Source organism: Cinclus cinclus, chromosome 6 (assembly GCF_963662255.1).
Source record: "Cinclus cinclus chromosome 6, bCinCin1.1, whole genome shotgun sequence".
NCBI lineage: Eukaryota > Metazoa > Chordata > Aves > Passeriformes > Cinclidae > Cinclus > Cinclus cinclus.
Window position 1 is genome coordinate 6,867,118 of NC_085051.1, and position 16,931 is coordinate 6,884,048.

General features: G+C 39.5%; 1 protein-coding gene across 1 annotated transcript in view; it reads right to left on the bottom strand.

Moving 5' to 3' along the window:
* PRMT3 (protein arginine methyltransferase 3) overlaps positions 1-16,705 on the bottom strand; it is a 55,658-nt gene extending 38,953 nt beyond the window's left edge. Inside the window, exons 1-8 of the mRNA XM_062494529.1 lie at positions 16,584-16,705; positions 15,868-15,950; positions 14,763-14,812; positions 13,564-13,666; positions 12,989-13,142; positions 9,658-9,799; positions 6,571-6,636; positions 1,182-1,303 (exon numbers count right to left, since the gene is read on the bottom strand). Coding sequence (XP_062350513.1) covers positions 1,182-1,303; positions 6,571-6,636; positions 9,658-9,799; positions 12,989-13,142; positions 13,564-13,666; positions 14,763-14,812; positions 15,868-15,950; positions 16,584-16,705 — 842 coding nt within the window. The remainder of the gene's footprint in view (positions 1-1,181; positions 1,304-6,570; positions 6,637-9,657; positions 9,800-12,988; positions 13,143-13,563; positions 13,667-14,762; positions 14,813-15,867; positions 15,951-16,583) is intronic.
* Positions 16,706-16,931: the final 226 nt, after the last annotated feature.

The following is a 16,931-nucleotide window of genomic DNA, read 5'->3' on the forward strand; positions in this document are numbered from 1 at the left end:
AGTGTTCCAATAAATATTTGTTACACTGCTGCAACTTTGTCAGCTTTATTCCTTCAGGGAAAGTAGCTTTAACCAGACAAATATAAATTGTTTTGATGTGAATTGGAGACTTTAATGTGAATTGAACTTTTTATAGTAGAAAGTACCTATAAATGTGTAGCCTTAATGATGACTTGCTGTGTAGTTCAAGTGGCAATTCATCACTCTTAAGAGTTCTGATGAATTTCTTTCTTAGAGGTCTTCCCTCTTCGTCCCTGAAGAGAATACATATTGACTGTAACTTCTACTCCCTCCTAGGTATAAACAATCAAAGGATTTTGTGCACTTGTTGAAAGTTATAACAGCCCTAAATTTGTAACCTAGTACATTAGATATAAAACACTATTTCACATTTTCAACCATTCTGAAGATGTCAGGGACTCAAGGGAAGAATTCTCTTTAAGGAATGAGTTCTTGTGTCAAAATAGCTTTTGAGTCAAACATGTACTTAAGGTTTAACACGGTGCTTTTCCCAAGTAGATATTGAGTGATTTTATAGCATGCAAGTATGCAGTGTTGCACCACCCATGCGTGAGTGGTACCTAAAAAATTCTGTACAGACAACACTACTTCTGTGCCACTTGAGCTTGCACAAAAAAACCTGTCACTCCCAAACTTTTCAGTATCTATCTGGATTTTACTTTCACAGTTGGTCTTACAAAATCAATCTAAATGAAAAAAACCCCAGGCTTCAGCTATCAACAGTGCACACTGACACATAACACTTCTCCCACATCATCCTAGGAAATCCTTTTAAAGTCTTCAGATGTCATTGCTTGATTTTTATATGTGCCCACCCTCCCTAAATATCCTCCACATGCAAATTAGTGACATGTGGAGTGAATAAATGAACAAGGAGATGGGTCTAGACCACAAAGTTCAAGAGTTGAGAGGAGGAGCACAAATCCTAACTGGTAGCCAGGTACCAGAGGTGCCCCTTAGGGTTCAATGCTAGTCCTGTTACCACTGAATGACCTAACTAGACAGGATGCACCCTCAACAATGCTGAATTAAGAGGAGAGCAGTTGACAGGGTAGGGCTTTTATTTACGGTAAAACAGACAAACCATAGAAATTATTTAAAATTCCTATAAAGAAACAGAAAACCAACAACCACGACTTCACAGCCACAATTTCTCCTACCTAATGATCTCCATGGCCTGATAGATGATTTCAGATTGGTCAACTCCAATCACTTTCTTGGCACCTGCTTTGGCAGCAAACATGGAGAGTATTCCAGTTCCACAACCAACATCCAAAACCACCTGAAAGGAACAAATGAAAGCAAAACAATCTTATTTCTAATCTTAATTTTGCTGTGATTTTTCTACTCTTCTTTCTACATCAGTGAGATACTACATTCCAACAGAAGGCATTACTGTTACATGCAGAGATATCAAACTGCAGTTCTAACTCCCCACTCTACCACCTTTTCCAGGCAGACAGTGAAGCCCACTGATTCCAGCTGCACAAGAGAAACAACAGCAAACAATTAAGTGAGGAACACCTAAAATGTTACATGAAGAGGAGAAAAAGGAAATTATAGCCTGAGCAATTTTAATCACTGAACCACTAATAATTGAACTTAGAACTGGCACTGAGAAAACACATTCTAGCTGCAGTTTTTAACTAAAATTTAATTAGAAGTCTATTCAGTAACTTTATTTAGGAATACTCTGTTAGACATGGCTACAGTGCCCCCAAACAGCTACGGCTCAAGATGACTAAATTTTAAAATGCTCATCAGCACAGTTGTAACACCTGGAAATATTTTCTGTCTAGCACTATTTATAATTAAAATAGAGCAAAAAAAAAAAATCCAGTTAAGATAGAGTCCCTAAATTTTTCATGAAAGAGTGAATCTCTCCACTACACCTGGAAAAAGTATGCTCAGCAAAATAAGATCCATGAAAATGCCTGGGTTTCTGTATATCACATATCAGCTACTACAGGAAGACCAGAAAGTTAAAAAATGTGAAGCAACTAAGAAAAGAATACTGAATTTACGACTAAGTAGAGTTGAGCTGCCAGCAGTTTTAAGCTTCACAGTGATTTTACCAAGTAGCCTTTTCCAGGCCTTGCCACCATAACAGTGTATTTCTTCTAACTGTTGGAAACTTCTCAACAGCTAAAAACCTAATAAATGTGTTACAGTAGATTTTTAAGCTGAGTTCCAGGCACGATGTTTTCACATAATTGCTGGGGCTAAAAGACATCTCTGTGAGATTCTGAGGGTGTATTTTATTGCATTAGTCAGATCATCCATGATCTTATTGTTAGGCTCATACTTAATATAGCTAAGCTTTAGTAGCGGTGTCAAAAAACTCTAAGCAACAAATCCAAAAATGTTCTGAAGTCTGAAAATCAAAATAAGTTTTCTAAATACTATGTAGAGCCATTCATATCATGTACAGCATTTAAGAATGAACAGAATTAGAACTGTAAAGACAGAACTTACTTTCCCCTATATAAGACCTAAACATGAGAGAAAGTACAACCTACAATACAGTTTAACAAGAACACTGAGTCAGAATTATCAGTCATAGCAAGAATTTATTAGAAAGGAAAACTGATTTCACTGTCTCTTCTCACAGCACAGAGTACTGTAAAACCTCCTCTCACACCTTTCATTACATTAAAGATTTTTCCAAAGAAGGCATCAAATCCCTCACTAATTGATCTCATATTTGAGAACTATAACCTCATTTTACAAAATATTTCAAGGCAATAATGCACCTTGGTCCTGATACACTTTCCAGCTTATCAGCTACTGATCACTCTTGCTTTGGCACAACAAAACCTTGCATTTCATCTGACGAAGAGCAGCAAAGCAAATACCTCTGGTCTGCCTGCCTTCCTTGTATACATTTCTATACATTCTGATGAGAGATACAGAGCAATGATCCTGAAGTTAGCATGAATTAAACCAGCTGCTCATCCTTAGCAGTACAGTGTAAGGGAGCTGCTGCTGTGGTGGTCTGGGAAGCACTGACTGAAGAATTGACTGCTACCTGTCTGGATAGAGCCATTTGCAACCTGGAAACAGACTAAAAAATGGCAGAATGACCTTTTACAGCAGCTTGTGCAGAGGGAAGAGAAGTTGTGGACAGAATTACTTGTTCCATCTGCAACTCTTTTGCAGCTATGTTTCAAAAGGAGTCAACTCTACAACTCAGAAGTTAGGGGAGAACACATTATGGCTACAGAAATCCCTGAACTGAATCTGCTGGAGACAGGAATAGAAAATAAAAATCAATATTCTTGCAGCTGCTGAAATGTCACACCTTCCAACACCACCTATTCTAACATTTCACCTATGGTAGTTAACAAAATCACTGAGCTATGACAGCTGGAAGTCACAGCCAAAAATAAACCACTGTGAAAGAATCATCTTGATGTACAGTTGCATGAAAGAGAGCAATCACCACAAATTGGAAAAAAATCAAAACAGACACCACTTTGGACAGCTGCCCTGGTCACTTAAAAACCCAGATGGAACTCATCTAGCCTTAGGCAGGGGAAGGGATGGAAAAGAGGCGCTGGAGAGAAAATACACAAGCTGGAATAAGTGTGAGGTGGGGCAAGACAAGCAGAGTGATCACCAATTAGCCTAAGGACAAGGGTCCACAGCCCACACATTCTTGCAGTGATCACATATGGCCTCTCACCAAAGATGTGGAACAGCTGGAAGGGCAAATTCACTACACCACGACACACTGCAGCTTCACATCCTCCTCTGCGGTCTAAGAAAAACTGATATCCTACTTTCAGTGACAGAAAAAAATACTTTAAACTCAGAAAAATGGAAGACCAGGGACTTTGGCCAATCAAATTCATTTCATCAATGAACTTTTAGCATGACAGTGGTTTAAAAACTCATTTTATTCCTTGAATATGGCACTAATGCTTGCCTAAGACTTCAGTCTTACAGCAAAAACTAAGCATAGCAACAGTGCTTTACTAAATTATTTTTCCACCCAAAAATACTCTTATTGTTAAATGGACCACATTTCCTTTTACTGAGTACAGCCATCTTCATTACTCCTGCCAGGTAATCTAAATTGTCCCATTCTCATCTCAAATACATTTGACGAGTTGAAAACAAAGGCAGCAAAGCAGGGCTCATTCAAGTTTTCACAATTTATTTTGAAAGCTGAGACAAAATAAACGAATTGGCTGGTTCTGTATAAAATATGTATAATGAACAAACCTAGATACTCTGTTATCATAGATCACCATGCAATCACACCTCTTTTAGTATCCTAAAGGTTAGGATGACAACTTGCATCAAAAGTGAGTATAAAAATTCAGCTCTTTGAACAAACTCCTCCCAAACTACCTCACAACTGTCCACTCAGAAAACACCAAAATGCATCAGTACGTATTTTCCAGGGAGGAATACCTTAAAGGAGTTCTAGGAAACACAGTATCAGACTTCTTCTCTTTTCTTTATTTTTTAATTGTAATTAAAATTTCAGAGAAAACAGCCTTTGGAATTTTCACTCATTAATATAGTTCTGACAGCATTATGATACATAAAGGTAAGCAATCCTACACAGCTCCTTCAGCAGAAGTTTGTAACAGATGTCTTTTCAAAGCCAGACTTCTGCAGAAAACTCCATTTATTCTCCCTAACAGTGTACCAAGAAAAAGCTACATCATTTGGCCAAGACACACAAGTTAAGCAGGGCATGGATAGGGGATATTGGGAACTCAAAGCAATTGAGATTCTGTCTTTCAGTTCAACCTCAACCTTATCACACACACCATGATGGGTTTGGATAGATCGTGAATTTGAGCTAACCTTGAAGAAAGAACTGCTGTAAAAGCCATGTTCAGAAATCAGTTTGTAGATGTTGTGAGACTTGAGCATTTCTTCTGAGAAGCTGAATGCTTTTACAACAGAGTAAGCACACACACTGCCTAAGCTGTTTCCTGAGCATGTGCATCCACTCCTGGGGCTGAAACAACATTGACTCTATAACAGTTAATCCGTGGTTTGTTTTCAGTGTTCCCAGGTTGTCCACACAGCACAGGAGAAACACTGTCAATTATAAAATATTACTGTTCCACAAGGCCTCACGTTTTGTGCAACTTCAGATCAGTCTTATCCTGTGAAAACCTGCAGTTATCAATTTTAGGGGCATCTGTAAAACTGAATTTCTCTCAGGAAAGTTTTCTTTCCTTTATTCATCTTCCTGCTTTGTTAGATGAGCTGCCCACCTATGAAGTCACCTGCATCATTTAAGTAGCTGGCAGCATAATTCTACAACACTTTTGCTTGTTCTCTCACTATAATCAAAGAGTTTAGAAATATTTAGCAGACACAGGCTTGTGAACGTGAACTGAGGCAAAAAAGGGAAGAAAAGTATTTCCTGTTTTTTTTTTCTGCTGCAAAAGCCAATTGAAAACTGAGGTAAGACATACAAAGAACAGGCATTACCAAACACTGTAATACTTTCTGCCAGGACAGAACTGTATCTCTCTCACCTCTTCTACAAAGAAAGGCTTAGAGGATTGGGACTGTTCAGCCTGGAAAAGAGAAGGTTTTGGGGTGACCTAATTGTGGCCTTCTAGCACCTGAAAAGAGCCTAAAAGAAAGAAGAAGAGAGACTCTTTACAAGGGCCTGGAGTGACAGAACAACGGGGAATGGATATAAATGAAAGAAAGTAGGCTTAGATAGGATACAAGGAAAAAAATTCTTCCCCATGAGGGTGGTGAGGCCCTAGCACAGGTTGCCTAGAGAAGGTGTGAATGCCCCATCCCTGAAAAAAAAAATAAAGGCCAGGCTGGATGGGGCTCTGAGCAAACTGGTCTAGTGGAAAGTGTCCCTGCCCATGGCATAAGGACTGGAACTGGCTGATCCCACAGGCACCTTCCAACCCAAACTATCCTATGGTTCTATAAGCTCAAAACACAACAAACTCATCAGAAACAGCCAGCAGAAATACAAGAGACAAGAAGAAGACTATTACTATACCGGGGTCATAACCACTGTAAGATCCTATCAGTAAAATCCCTCATCACTGCAAATGAAGTACTAGCTCACAATTCCAAGCCCTTTAATAACAACCACCCAGTCTGGAGATACTAAACAGCACTAATTCAAAAAAATCAGTTCCACATGAATTCTTTCCCAGCTCTAATTACACAGGGCTTCCAGGACTATTTTACTGTATCAGGCATACATAGAAATTCATTTAATCCCGGTAAAGAGCCCTCAGAGAGATTCCACCTAATATCCTCGACAAGAGAGGCTCAACTTCACCCCGCCAAGATAATTAATGAGCCCCCTGCCATGGCACACAGCACAATGACAATAGAGATCACCACTGCTCTTATCAGCATGCTGCACCCTCCAGCAGCTCAACAGCTCTCCAGCACCTAATAAAGCCAGAGCACATTAAATCAAATCCTGGCACTGTGATTCTCCATTCCCAGAGCTACTGAGTAGCTAACCTATAGGTTTTCTACCATTTGAGACAAAATAAACCACAGAAATTACTCTATCCTCTGAGCAGTTTTACCCACCTTGTCCTTGAAGATATGTGGGTTTTGATAGATGAAGTCACGATAGCTCTCCGTACGGATTTTATCCTAGTAGCAAAAGAACAAAAAGGGCTCACTTTTTCTACTTAGGTATGGCACAGAATTCAAAAATATTGAACAGCTTGATTTTCAACTTGACCCGAGGATGCTTTGCACATACTGTACTTATATGGGCCCTGCAATCATGACACTTCTGTATGATAATATTGCAGAATTTACTGCGGCAAACGAAGCCAGTTGCCTCAGCTGCAGGAAAAATAAGAAACCATTCTGTGGTTTCCTGATTTTTGTCTTTTCTTTTGAATGTTCCAAAGTTCTTAATACCTGTTCATCACTAACCAGGAACAGCAGTAAGAGTGACAACATTACACCAACTTAAATAGAAACCTCCTACACAATGGTGGAAATTTGAATCACGAGCTCACAAAATGTTTTTGTTAGTTTTGTTCTTTGCCACCCCTGTGACATGGAGATTTCTGTAAAAAAAAAAAAGAGTTATTCATCAAATCAAGTTGGTTTTATTCCTGAACAAGCTACAAATTTAAAATCCTGATGACAAGCAAGTAGTTGAAGCTTTACAGCCCATTTGATGACAGTACAACACAGTAAATAAGTTTGACTGAAATACTACAGGGCCAGAGAAGCTGGAATATTTTCAAGCCTAGAACAAAACATACAGAGTATCTAAGTATATAAAAGCCCACCGCATAGCTCAGTTTACCAGCAAGGTAATCTATTAAAACATTGATTCTCTTAACATGCATCAGCAGGTACACAAATTGACAGCCAAGTATAGCTTTTGGAGTTGCTGTTGCAGTTCAAGTGTTACAGACAAAAAAAAAAAAAAAGACAAAAAAAAAATCAGCTTTTTTTTTGTCTACTGCAAATAATGCTGAAGTATAAAATCCCAGTACTTTTATTAAATCTAGCCGATTTTTCTACTACAGCAAGTTAAGAATTTCTAGAAACAACAGAGAAACAGAAATTTTGTACAGTGAGAAAGAACAAAGTCTATTTTAATAAAAGAAGATCAAAAACAGTGACTGAGAACATTTTTATCATAAAAAATTTGGAGACAAAAAAATTATTTTGAAGCTTGAAAATCCTAAAATACAGCTTTTGGTGTAAAAGTACTACCACACACACAACCCAAAGAAGCAGCTGGGTTTATTTTAGAAAATTCTGCTTTAAGGTTCTGCATAATTAACATCAATAACAGAAACCATGACCCTTTAAAACCAATATGGTTTGCTATGATATTATATTCAGAGCAACTGTTCTTATTACTTCACCTCTACTGCAGTATATAATAGGATTTTATGGAAGGACCAAAAAAAGTATAAAAATAAATAATCAATTGAGAAAGCAGCCAGCTGGAAAGCTGTCAGCCTTGCATCGTGCCCCTCGCATTGCTTCAGCACTGCCCCAGCTCACTGCAGTTGCAGCCATGGCCAAGCACATTGGGTCTGTTCACCAATCCCCTTCTCCCACTCCACATTGCCATGCAATGCTTTCTTGGTTTAAGTTAAATGGTAAAATAATTATTAAGATAACAGCCAAGAAATTCTCAAGAAAAAAGGCAGAGCAAGGGAAACACCAGTCACTTGGCAAGCGTGAAGTAACAATATTCTTGCTCCACCTCTGAAGTATTCGCAGAAAAAAAACCCAAACTGAAATTGTCTTACCACTACCAGGTATAAGGAAAAAAAAGGTTTCAAGACTGAACAGTTTCAGAAAATGGCTTACAATTCAGACAGTAAGACTGCTTTCTTAAAAACGTTCACGTAGTAAGCTACTGTATTTATGTAAATAAGGTAAACAGGAAAAAAAAAATCAAAGTGAATGCCTAGCAGAAGAAAAAATTTAAATGTGTACACAATAAAAATAATTGCTTTCCTATGTTTTGGAAAGTCAAAAGTCTTCTTAAAAGCATTCTGACAAACATACCCTTAAATCAGTAAAATAAAATTTTGCACCAGTCTCCTTTTGCAGAGATGTAGATTTATTGTAAACTTTATTGCCAACAGAAAGGCTTCTCATCCTATAGCCTACATTATCTGAAATGACAACTTCATACAGCTGCCAAACCAAACACCTATCATTTAAATTTACCTTCAAGTTACATTTCAGTTGTATTTCTACAGACTACACATTTCAGAAAACACTCATCTACTTCTACAGCCATCTCTGTGCTTCTGTAAATTCTCCTCCCCTTAATAATAAGCTCACAATCATACTCCTCTTAACACAGATTCATGTGTATTTCTGCATTGGGGCCACTAAATAATTTACAAGGCTGAAAGCTTTATATGCCAGCTGCAGGCACAAAGTCACTTCACAACTCGGTATTCTGCCTTGACTTTAGGCAGGAATTTTACTTATTTATGCCTTAAAATGATAAAACTGCTTATAATTCTCAAAACTTTGATATTTTCTCTGAAAGAAAGCACTACAACATTTTAATTTACAAGTTAATTTTAAGCTGTTGGGCTTTGTGCTTGTTTTTTATTTTAAAAGGGCATATATAGGTTTGCCTTTGAGAAGTTTTAGACATCTTTTTTATCTTTAGCATATGAAAGGAGTCTACTGCTCCAGCTGTTCAATGGCATATTATCAATACACTGAACAGTGCAGAAGTAACAATTTCTGTTTACCCAGTGCAAGAGAAAACCACAATATGTGAGAAATGGTCTTGCTGAAAAAATTTCAATTATCGGAAAATGGAAAACTAAAGAAAAATGTTCACTGTCTGCACTGTGTTTTATCCTCCATGTTTTAAACAAGCAGGGAAAAGCTGCTTTTGGCAAGGTAGGGCTCTGGTACAAGTATTGTAATATCAAACATAACTGTAAGTGATTTTATGTTCCTAATGCTTCCTGTAAACAGAATTTATACAAAGGAAATCAAACTGAAAAATGACCTCTCAGCCCAACTATCACCAAAAGCCTCTCCTGGACAGAAAGGGTTAAAAATGCAGCTGCTCTGCAGTATATTTACAGGCACACAGCCCACTTTGTTCCATCTCTCCTCTTTAGTCCTACTAAGATGCAGTAGTGATGACTTTCTAACCTTTAGCATCTCTTCGTGTATCCCATAATGCCCATAGGAGCTGAAGTAAACACCATCCTCGTCCTCCTGAAGGTCTGCAACGGCGCTGGATGATGAGCTGCTCCTGACATCTGTGTTCATCACAAAATCCTGAGCAAATTGTCTGTAATCAATTTGAAATATACCCTTGAGACGTGTTTACGGCACCGTGAGGAGGAGGCTGGGCAGGGGGGAGAAAGGGCTTGGGGGAAGGAAGGAACCCAGGCTGCCCAGGGGCTGGGCAACAATGGGAGCAGCTTTGGGTGTGCACATCCTCCCTCTGCAGGCTCCTCGGGGCTGCTGCACCACTGCACTCCCTCAAGCACCCTCTGGCAAGCCCTGCTTTCTGCTTACAGCAAGCAACTATCAGCCCTGAAATATTAGTGGGTGGCTTCTGTTTTTAAGGCAGAATTACCTATTTTGCACTTGCTGGTGTAAAAGCCAGCCCTGCGGTGTCAAAGGTGTTTCAGGCTGTGTAATGCAGATACATGCTCAATACAAAGAGCAGAAGAACTGCAGCCCACACAATATTGACTACTGGAAGGGAGAAAAAAGCATTTTAAAATTCAGGCATTTGGGTCAAAAGAAAACAGAGCTTAAAATTCAATTTATTGCTTTAATTTCACGCTGCTTATTTTCCCTTCTCCCTGGTCTCGCATCCTACAACACGTAAAGAAAGGCTAAGAGAGCTGGAATTGCTCAGCCTGGAGAAGTCTCCACAGTGACCCCATTGTGCCCCTCAGTACCTAAAAGGGCAACAAGAAATATGGAGAGGGACTTTGGACAAGGACAAATGGCTTTTAAACTCAAAGACAGTAGGTTTAGACTGGATATTAGGAAGAAGTCTTTTACTGTGAGGGCAGTGAGGCCCTGGCAGAGGTTACCCAGAGAAGCTGTGGATGCCTCACCTCTGGAAATGTCCAAGGCTAGACTGGATGGGGCCCTGAGCAACTGGGATAGTGGGAGGTGTTCCTGTCCATGGCAGGGGGTCTGGAACTGGATGAGCCTTAAGGTCCCTTCCAGCCCAAAGCATCCTGTGATTCCCCGTTCTCATTCCCCAAACCAGGTTTGATGACAAAATACACAAATCAAGGGGTTTATAGTGAAAACAGTATTATCCACTAACAAGCAGATCATAGTACATCCACAACGAAACAAAAAAGCAAACACACTTCAGCCAGACATTATTCCTCCAAGGCCTACAGTCCAACAGCAACAAAAGCTGCATAGACCACTCCTGAGTTGCTGACATCCCCCTTTACCAGCTTTCTTAAATGGGAACTTCACATACAGAAACTAATAGGTAACAATCCCATTACCAATACCCTCTTTATAAAACAACAAAACAAGAAATATTATTTCACTCCTGACATCTCAAATATTTCCCTGCTCAGCTAGTTTGGATGGGGAAGAGAATACGGGAAAGGATTTTGTATTGAAATTTTGTCAGTTTCAGAAACTTCCTGTATTTGCTTACACAGAAACAGTCTGGATCTTATTTTTAATATTGCTCTTTACCATAGTAATCTCCACTTTCTTTACTTTTATATAAACAGCTACATGATACAATTTTAAACTTTCAGAAAACTGATTCTATGACATACAATTAATGTGTGAGATTTAAATGATTAAATGAAAAATTATTTAAGCCAATAGTTCCTCTAATGTATGCATGCAACACAAGCACCAAAGAAACCGCAACGACAGAGGTGCCCTGCTGCCCTTTTAATCAAGAAAAAAAATAAGTAAAACCAAAAGCCATCACCTCTAAAGAGGTGACAGATTAAAAAAACTCAGCATAGACAAGCTGTGCTCTTAAATCTCTAAGTTACAGCTAACGCTACAGGTGATCTGATTTACAGAAGTGTCACTGTCTGTATTTCACAGAGGTTTACCTGAAAGGGAGCAGATGATATTCTGTGGAATAACCTCCAGTACAAACCACTGAATTACAGCATTTAGACTACTACAATGCAGCTGGCTCATCTGTCCTTAATTTAGAACCATGCTGCCTCATCAGATCTACATCTGGCTACTTTTGCTGCCAGCCCATCCCTGCTGAATTAAAGAGGCTACATTGAGAAAGAAAAATTAAAGGCTCCCTCTTACAAGAGCAGATAACTTGATATACTAACTTAAAAAACCCATAAGCCTCACTGAAGTTTAGAGCTCAAAAGAAATTTCTACTCATGACCTGAGAAGGCTTCTTTTTGTTTTAAATGAAAATGAATGGAACATGAAGAAGGCAAAAAGACACACAGAAAATACCCCCAAGTTTTTGAAGCACAATGACAAATTTCTTTCATTCTTACTGTTTATGATCAATTAATGCATAATGTACACAGAGTTGCCAGAAAAGCATTGTGTGCTATGAAGTACAATTTACAAAATTCAAACTCACCTGAAGAACAAAACTGATCATTTTGGACATAAATCATTGTTCACAGCTGAGAGGATCTGAATACATGAATATATGTTGGTGAACTTAAGTTACCTGTAGCACCAAATATGTATTGTCAAAATGTACAACAAACCCTCAAATATATTTTACAACACAAGGGTTTTTGCTGATTAACTTCTCACACAAAAAACCATGAACTACTTTTCCAAATCTCTTAAATATTATTTCAGTTCCTCAGTGCCCAGTGTGATCTTGAAATGATGTTTGTATAGGATTTAAATGAAGTTTGTATTTCCACGTTATCCATGAGCATCACCAATCCATATTTTGCAGACTTCAAGATTTAGAAGCAACTACAGGGACATTCTGACTGTGATGCACTGAATATTCTTACTACCCTCATCTGATACCAAAAACAGAAGTAGCTGAAAAAAGTTGATTTATTAATCTCACTGAGAATTTCCCCAAACTGTAATTGAACTCTACTAGCAACTACTGTTTGAAGCCAACTCTGAACATATCTGGAGTCCTGTATTTAAATTGTTGGTCTCTCTCTCTTCTCCAGTGTGTGCATCCTCAGTGTTTAAATTCTTATTTAAAGGACTAACAGAAAGGTGCCTCAAAAACAAAGTAGTCTGAAGGAAAATACCTGTTTCTGAACGATGTGCTTGCTTAGCTTTCCTAAGCATACTCTGTTCTTTCAATCTGTGCAGGTTTTTGTGTAGTTTCTACAAACCACCTGCAAGACATTTATTAGCCATCTACAACAGACAAGTCAAACCAACAGTCCTACCCAAGGTTTATTCCACAACTACATTCTACTACTTCTTTCAATTTCTGCTGGTCTTTGAACATGAACATCTAACCTAAAACACATCAAATAAAAACCACCCCAGAACTTCAGACACTTACTTCATTTTCTGAAGATCATCTTGTGCTCTAGCCAAGGCTGCTTCTGCGGCTCTGGCTCTGTGTTCCGCATGTTTCAATTCTTCAAGGAGCACCATGGTATCACTTAAACCATTAGAAGGCAAAACTTTTACAGGTTCACAAAGATCTTCTATGTCTGATGAAACAGGGAGGGAAAAGAATACCTACCAGTCATGTATGGCTTCACAGCAGATCATAACTATTTCATACCACTTCTGTCTTTAGATGCCTTGTACAAGCTGGTTGTTTTACAAAAGGCACTGAATTTGACAGGGCTAACTACAGAACACAAGACCAGGCAGAAAAAGCACTTATGCTAGAAGCAAGCTCTAAATTAAAGGCAAATAAATCCAGAATTCAGGCTTCCTTAAGTACCAGTGTTTGACTATTTCTAGAAGAAGCATTGGTTTATATATGATTAAATTAGATATAATTAGTATGTGGACTTTCTCAGATACATAGATCAATTGAGTAACAGTGACAATGCTTCACATGGCATGAACTCTGACAATACATTTACCCCACAAAACAGGAGTCACACTGAAGCAGTTACTTACCAAACTGAAGCAGGAGATCATCTTCCAGTTCTGGTTTCAAATATTCCTCTCCTTCCCAAGGCAGTGGGCTGCTAAGAGAACTCAAATATGCTCCAGTTGGTTTCTACATAGGAAAAGAACATGCTAAGTTTCTTTGAAAACACCAGCCCTTCAATTCCATTCAAAAAAACAAGGCAAAGACGTGTTCTTTCAGACAGTAAAATATGCAGGGTATTATTGAAGGAGCTTTGTAGCAAAGGCTGGGAAAGCCCAAGGCAGCTCCAGGAACAAGGAATTCAGTGCAAGCAGTAAATGCACAGCACATTGATAGATATTGAAGGATACTTGCAGATTGCACTGCTCTCAGGAACAAGTTCACTCAGGTGTTTGGCTAATCAATAAATCCAGGATATTAATCCTGTCAGGTGGTCTTACATGAACAGAAGTCAGAAACACTGTATTGTCTCCTGTTTGCATCCAGTTGATACTTGGTCAGGAAAAGAGAAGTCAGTTTTGTACTTGGGTTTTTGCCTTTCTGTGTTTACTCTATATAGTTATGCATTAAATAATTACTTGAGGATTTAAGACTTGAAGACTGAAGTAAAAAATACGTAATAAGCTAAGATGGTATTGAGTTTTAACCTAAACTTTTAGGAAATAATGAAGGAACAAAGTCACAAGACACACAAAATATATGAAGGCCTATCTTAAAACTGGAGGTTCTCGTTAGCTCTCCTGACTCAGGTATCATGTTAGGAGAGTTTTAAGTTCTGTAACTTAAGGGATCAGGTATTGTCCTTACTAAGCAGGGGTTTGGCCAACTCACACCCTCAGAAAGGTGTTTACACCATGTGTCTTACACGAACACACATGCAAGGACTGAGAAACTTCAGTTCTTGAGAAGTGAACCTATTTCTGAAGCAAGACAGAAAAGTCAAAGGCCCAAAAAAACCCTAATAAAATAAGATGATACTACATAGCTTGAAGGCTTTGTGTAAATCTCAACAACCCCTTTTGAAAACCATCACATTTATTAAATATATTTAAATTTAAAACAACCTCATATCTAGATAAACCAATCAACAGCTACTGTAATTCCCATGATTTCTTTTTCTAAAATGACAATACAAAATCTCACACAATTATTAGAAATGGGCAAACTGAAAGCACAACAATATACTCCAGAGTCAGGACACAGAAGTAGTATGTGGTACACCTACCTTTAATCTGACAAAGTTTATTAGTTTAATGTATCCATAAAAATCGAGTCCTGAGAGGAAAAAAAAAAAGGGGGAGAGCATTTGTATTACAGAAAAGACCATGTTTTACAGTTACATGAACACTAATTACCTGTTGAATTGGTAATTGTTTCAAACTTCCCCTTGGGTGTACATCAATATCTGGAGCAGTCTTCCTATCTTTAGTTTGCCATCTATGATTTTCTTCTCCTTAGGACTAACCCAGGAAATCCTCACCCTCAGGGCAAAATACATTTGCCAAAATACATTTGCCAAAAATTAAGAACAGAACACATGCAAATGGGAACAACGAACAGGGATTTCATTCATTTGGCAAGCAAGTACATCAGGACAACCACTCTTATCTCCTACCAGCTGCCTTGCTGACATTTTAGGCTGTTGTACTCCCCTGCTCATATCCTTAGCTTTCTGTTTAAAAAAATGCAAACTGATGCTACTGATCAAGAACACCTACCAATATAGATTTAAAATTGCCACCTTGGCAAAAGTAGTAGTAGTGAGAGAACTGTGTTCTCTCCCCAGGAACAGCAAAGATAAACCCAAAATACTTTTTCTTGGATTTTAGACAGAGAACAGACCAGACAAGATCTTACAATATATAATGATAGCTTCAAGTGACAGCCAATCTCACACTTGACTAAAAAGAATTTAACAGACATGGAAGGGTAGCCTTCCTGTGATCACCTGAAGGACATAAGCAATGGGGCTCTGCTAAATACTGGGTCCAACAAGAGCATCACTGGTCAGGGAAGAGCTCCCAGCAGACCAGATCAGATTGATCATGTAGTGCCTGGCTCAAGTAGGCAGTGAAGAATCAGCACAAGCCAGAAGAGATCAATCTCACTTTTGTCACTGGTTGAGAGCTTTACCAGTAGAAAAATCACGCACGAAGCAGCCAGCATAAAGAAAATGTATAAGCATTTTTCTACAATAGCTCATCTTATTCGATCTTGGCAGCTTCAGCTGTGAACCAGGAGATCAGTTAGAAACAAATTAATATTTGCAATTTATTTTAAGTGAGATACTCATACACAAAAGGAAATGACAAGTCATGAAAAAAACTTACCGTGTTTCTGGATCACATCACTAACATCAAACTGATGCTCTGATTTGCAGTGTGAGAACACAGCTTCAGCAGAACTAAACAACCTGTAAATGACAAGCTATTATGTTATAAATGCAATATTGACACATTAAGTTCTAACTTATGACTGCTATATGCTGTTCTGATTTACTGGGCAATTCAGAATGCATTTCCTGCCTTTGAGAAAGTATGACCGGGCACTGGTTTACATGCCTCACAAAGAAGCTTTAGCCTTGTTTGTCAAACATTTCGAAACAAAAGCCAATGAACACAAAAATTTTGTCAGGCAAAACCACAGATCCCGTTAACTTCCAAACTCCCTGAGAGCAAAGCCTGCGTTAAACCTGAGATCTAAAAACCACACCAACGCAAGATGGGTGGGGCAGCTTGATCTGCTGCATCGAAATGAAAATTCTCATCTCGATACTGCGATGGTGAAAAGATAAAAAAAAAACAAAAAAACAAACCTCCACGCTGCTTCATCACGAGGGAAGGGGATTACCACGTTATGCCACGTTACTCCCTCATTCAATCCGAACCTAACACACCTTCGGCTCCACAGAGGCCGCGTATGCGATCAACAAGCTACAGAGCGAGGCTACAAAGTAAGAATTCACCATCTCCCTCCCGCGGGCCGAGCCCGGGCGCTCGCAGCGCAGCGCAGCGCTCTCCTCCCGGGGCCCCGCAGCACAAGGTACCTGTCACAGAAGAGGCAGCGGGTCTGCTGGGCCGCGGCAGCACCTTCCTCCTCCTCCTCGTCGTCGTCGTCCCAGGCGCCCTCGCCGTCGGACAGCTCCGGCATCTCCCCCTCAGGATCCATGTCCCGCCGCCGCCCCGCGCGCGCCGCTTCCGGCGGCACGGACAGAGCGGGGCCGCGCGCGCCCCCTGGTGCAGCCTCCGGCCGCGGCTGCTGCCGGGCTGAGGGGACGGGCCGGCGCCATCTTGAGGGAGGGACGGAGGGAGGGACAGAGGCACTGAGGGAGGGAAGGGCAGCGGGACGGACAGAGACGCTGAAGGACGGGGGGGACAGCGGGACCCCAGGGCCG